The sequence below is a fragment of the Corylus avellana genome, chromosome 11 (genome assembly GCF_965113065.1).
Source record: "Corylus avellana chromosome 11, dhCorAvel1.hap1.2, whole genome shotgun sequence".
Lineage (NCBI taxonomy): Eukaryota > Viridiplantae > Streptophyta > Magnoliopsida > Fagales > Betulaceae > Corylus > Corylus avellana.
The window spans coordinates 6,179,992-6,185,034 of NC_142500.1; the positions used below are offsets into that span (position 1 = coordinate 6,179,992).

Below are 5,043 nucleotides of genomic sequence, written 5' to 3' on the forward strand. Positions count from 1 at the left end.
ATCAGTACCAGTTGATTACATATATTTGGCATATGAAAAAAAAAAGCATAAAAACAAGCATTAGATTCCTATCCGCTTTAGTTTATTATGATCTTTTCCAAGATAGGTGGAAATCCCTTAAGTTGACATGTAACATTAGTAAATGTTTAGTTCAAGAATCAAGGATGATTGTTAGTAAGAGACTTTCCTTGTAAGTATTGATTTTAATATTAAGGTACATATTGGGCGATTTATCTGGCTATTAGTTATATGTTGGAACTTATTTGGATATATTGTTGGAGGATAAACTTGGAGTTTATAAACTCTTTAAGTATATTGGACCCAGATATTACTTGCAGGGGAAACATATATCAGAAATGATTTCGAATTTATAATATTTGGATCATGTTTGACTTTATGTATTTTATATTTGAGGGAGGTGTCAAGGGGGAAGAGGCCGTTCAAATTCGAAAATATGTGGCTTAAAGCGGAAGGGTTTGTGGCCTTAGTGAAACAATGGTGAGATTCCTATGTGTTCCAAGGTATGCCGAGTTTTGTTCACGCTTGCAAGCTCAAGGCCCTGAAAATGAATTTGAAGACTTAGAATGAGGAGGTGATTGACAACATTGGCAGGAATAAGATGATGCTTCTTGACGAGCTCCGGGTGTTAGATGTGAACGAAGAAAGTAGGGCCTTCGATGTGGAGGAGTTAATGAGGAAGGCGGAGGTGGTTCGAGAGTTAGAGAAATGCACTCTTATGGAGGAGGTGAGTTGGAAGCAGAAATCTAGGGTGAAGTGGTTGAAGGAAGGGGACAAGCGTACTAAATTCTTTCACTCCATAGCCAACTCTAATAGAAGATACAACTCTATAGATACTCTTATGATTGGAGACAATCCCTCTTCTAATCCGGCCGAGATTAATGAGCATATAGTTGAGCTCTATCAAAAACTGTTTACTGAGCAATGCAGTTGGAGGCATATGGTAGATGGTCTTTCCTTTGATACCATTTCGGAGGTATAGGCTAATTGGTTGGAGAGAGACTTTGAAGAGGATAAGGTAAGAAAGGTAGTGTTCAAGATGAATGGCAATAAGGCGTCGGGTCCCGATGGGTTTTCTACGGCTTTCTTCCAATCTTGCTGGGAGGTTGTAAGGGAGGACATTATGAAGGTGTTTAGAGCTTTTCATGCAGGTGGGTTGTTCGAAAAGAGCCTCAATGCCTCTTTCATTTCGCTTATTCCGAAGATTCCCAATGCTATTAATCTCAAAGACTTCTGGCCGATTAGCCTTGTGGGAGGTATCTACAAAATCATAGCCATGGTTTTAGCAAATAGATTGAAGGTAGTTCTGGATAAGATTATTTCCCAGTCGCAAAGTGCTTTTATTAAGGTTCTAGGGGATTAAGACAAGGGGACCCCTTGTCTCCGTTGTTTGTTTTTGTGAAGGAAGCTTTGAGCAGGATGATTTCTGCGGCAATTCATGGGGGGCTACTAGAAGGCTTCACGGTCGGTAATACTACCATCTCACATCTTTTGTTTGCTTATGACACTTTGATTTTTTGCAATGGTATGCCCACCCAGTTACGCTATTTGCGGAGTTTGTTTTTGCTGTTTGAAGCTGCTTCCAGTCTAAAGGTTAACTTGGCTAAGTTGGTGTTAATACTAGTGGGGAACGTGGAGCAAGAGGGCATGTTAGTTGGTATTCTAGGGTGTGGGGTTGCCTCTTTGCCAGTAAAGTATCTTGGTTTGCCGTTGGGGGCCTCATTCAAGGCTATGCATATTTAGGATGATGTGATTGAGAAGATAGAACGTCGGTTAGCCGGTTGGAAAAGGTAGTATTTGTCGAAGGGTGGTAGCGTCACGCTAATCAAGAGCACTCTCACTAACTTGCCTACCTACTTTTTGTCTCTTTTCCCTATTCCGGTCAATGTTGCCAAACACATTGAGAAGATGCAACGTAATTTCTTATGGGATGGATTAGGTGAAGAGTTCAAGTACCACTTGGTGAAGTGGTTGAAGGTTTGCACGCCAATTAAGGAGGGCGGGTTGGGTATTATAAATTTATGGGTGTTCAATCGTGCTCTGCTAGGGAAATGGTTGTGGCTCTATGGTTCGGAGAGAGATGCTTGGTGGAGAGTTGTGGTAGATGCAAAGTATGGAAGTTTTTGGGGAGGGTGGTGCTCTTTCGAGCCTGGAGGAGCTTGTGGGGTGGGGTGGGGTTATGGAAGAATATTAGGAAAGGTTGGGACACTTTCAAAGGCTTTATGCGATTTGAGGTGGGGGATGGGACTAGGGTTAGATTTTGGCATGATAGGTAATGTGGAGATACGGCTCTCAAGATAGCTTTCCCTGGTTTATTTAGTATTGCTTGTGCGAAGGAAGCCTCAGTTGCGGCTAATTTGGAGGTGCTGGGTGGATTCAATCAGTGGAATGTTAGTTTTTCTAGAGAGGCTCACGATTGGGAGGTGAGGTATTTGCTTCTTTTTTCCAAGTGTTGCACTCTACCCGAGTGAGACAAGGGTGTGCATACAGGTTGTGGTGGATCTCCTCCAAAAGAGGCCGTTTCAAGGTCAAGCTTCTCTTTGCTTCATTGACCTGTACTGAAGGGAGGAGATTCCATAGGAAGAGTGTGTGGTGAACACAAGCTCCTCCGAGGGCAATCTTTTTTGTGTGGTCGGCAGCTTTGGGCAAAATTCTGACCCTAGATAACCTTAGGAAGTGACATGTGATTGTGTTGGTAGATCATCTTCTTCTTCATTGTGAGGTAGCTTATGCTTTGTGGTGTGCCTTTTTTGGTCGGTTTGGGTTGTCTTGGGTGATGCTGAGACGAGTTTCCGATTTGCTCACCTGTTGGTGGTCTACGGGGAGGAGGGAGAGTGCTGAGGTCTAGAAGATGGTGCCTACTTGCTTCTTTTGGTATCTATGGAGGGAGAGAAATAATAGGTGCTTTGAGGACTTGGAGGGATCCTTGGAAGCCATTTTATACTCTTGTTTTCATACTTTGTACCTTTGGACTGTTGCGCATGTCTTTCCAGTGTTGATTAGTTACGATGATTTTCTTGTTCATTTTTTCCTTTTTAGTTAGGTGATCCTATTGTATGCTCCCAGTATACTTTGGGGCGCCTTACGCTTTTAATAAGATTGATTATTACTTATAAAAAAAAAAAAATTTGGGGATGGCGAGTTTTCCATTTGTGATTGTTATGGATATTATGGAACTCTAACTATGTTTTCACAAAAAGAAGCCACAAAACTTCTCTCCATCCATAGATACCAAAAGCACCTTTATTTCTCTCACTCTAACTATGTTTAAAGTACGGTGTTTACTATATAATTGTGGGTGGATTATCTACCTAGCTAGAGGAATATTATTCTTAAAAAATTTCTCTAAGTTTTCTTTAAGAGGTGATATTTTTAGCATGCACCATGCCTGATTTGAGTTTGAGATGTGACAAATAGCACCTTTAATTTGCTTTGGAAATGGAAACCTGAAAGTGGCAGAATAGAAACAAAAGTCCTTGCTCGGTTGCAAAGCATGGTATATAAAAAAAATAATGGCATCGATAAGCTCTTTCACATTTTTCTTTTCAACTTCAGTAGAAGTAAATGCTTTTTCATTTTTCTATAATGTTGTCAGATGATTATTGAGAATACATAAACAAAATGCAAGATGCACATTTCCACCTATATTTCTCCTGATATTGCCGGGCTTTCTATTGCAACTATTACCAAGAACGAAAGCTTACTTGTTGTGGTGCATTATGACCCTTTGGAACTGCAAAGGCGTCGTTGTCAAGAGGGATGTCAACAGATGGCCACTCTGAGCGAATGAAAGTACTTGTGATCCCTGCATTCCTGCTATTCACAGAGCTCAACAAGACAAAGGAAATGAAAGCGAGTAGAACCAACAAGGACTGTGTCCTAGAAACCTTTGGCATGATTGTTGATCAACCACCCATAAAAAGTATAATTAACTGCATCCAAGAATACGAACTAAGTCAGCAGTTGTGAGGATAAGTAAACCACCAATAAATGAATATCATCTTATACTATTTGAAATACTTGCTTTGGTTCAGACTAAAATAAACAACAGTATAATGGCTCTAATCAGTGCACTTTCTAAGTAGTAATACAGTAAATAAAATAAACAGAAGAGAGGGAATTTTTTTTTCTTCTTTTTTTCTTTCTTTTTTGCAATTTTTGATGCCCATTAAACGTTCAGTCAAAAAGAGAATGTTTCCAAACAATTACTACCATTCCCATGCCATTTCTCTTCAATAATTTAAATCACATTGGAAGAACAAGGGCAAAAACCTGTCTAAGTTCAAGCATAATGAATAATTAACTTTAAAAGAGACAATCTCCTCATTTGCAGAAGCGGAGCTCAGCAAGCAACTTTAGATTATTAATTTACACAACTCTTACAAAGATTTTGTCTTTCCCTTACTGTAACTTCAACCCAGACCTAAATCAATTTCCACCTCACATCTTCCCTAATAGTCAACAATAATTGCCAAACCTCTCAAAGCTCCGCCCCGAAACTTCATGGTGCAATCCATACGAAATCACATCAACATGACAAACAACCATTTATTCATAAAACATAAAAACAAACAAAAAAATAATAATCCCAGATGATTTAATCAAAACCCATTATTATTTTACCCTCGAGCACGATTCTCATTCTTCAAAATCAAACACAATTTAGCAGGATCAATAACCGAGATTCAAATCTTTCATATATTTTCAATCTCAAAGCAAAATCGTTGGTTGAATTCCTTGTTCCACCGATACAAACTGTCTAATCAACATCAAAGCAACGTATTGAATGAAAACAAAAAAACATACAAAGTATTTGAGAAGTTAACCGCAACAGAAGTAGAAAACAACTTGCAGCTTGAGCCCCACCGTCAAACAAAAATGGTATCAGAGCATCATGCAGAAATTCTCAACGTACACGGAGAGAGAGAGATATAGAGCGACCACCGTTGAGCACTGTCGAGCTTAATAACGGATAAACGAAGGGAAGGCGTATGTTAGTAGGGAGGGGTGGCGTAGCGTAGGTTA

At 39.7% G+C, this 5,043-nt stretch overlaps 1 protein-coding gene across 3 annotated transcripts in view; it reads right to left on the minus strand.

Moving 5' to 3' along the window:
- The window catches only part of LOC132165414 (bifunctional purple acid phosphatase 26), a 17,979-nt gene extending 12,936 nt beyond the window's left edge, over window positions 1-5,043 (minus strand). The window contains exons 1-2 of one of the 3 annotated variants that reach the window (XM_059575961.2): window positions 4,885-5,043; window positions 3,723-3,950 (exon numbers count right to left, since the gene is read on the minus strand). In XM_059575961.2, coding sequence (XP_059431944.2) covers window positions 3,723-3,914 — 192 coding nt within the window. In that variant the 5' untranslated portion in view covers window positions 3,915-3,950; window positions 4,885-5,043. Of the gene's footprint in view, window positions 1-3,722; window positions 3,951-4,824 lie in introns of all 3 variants that reach the window. The other 2 variants (XM_059575960.2, XM_059575959.2) reach the window with 2 other exon arrangements.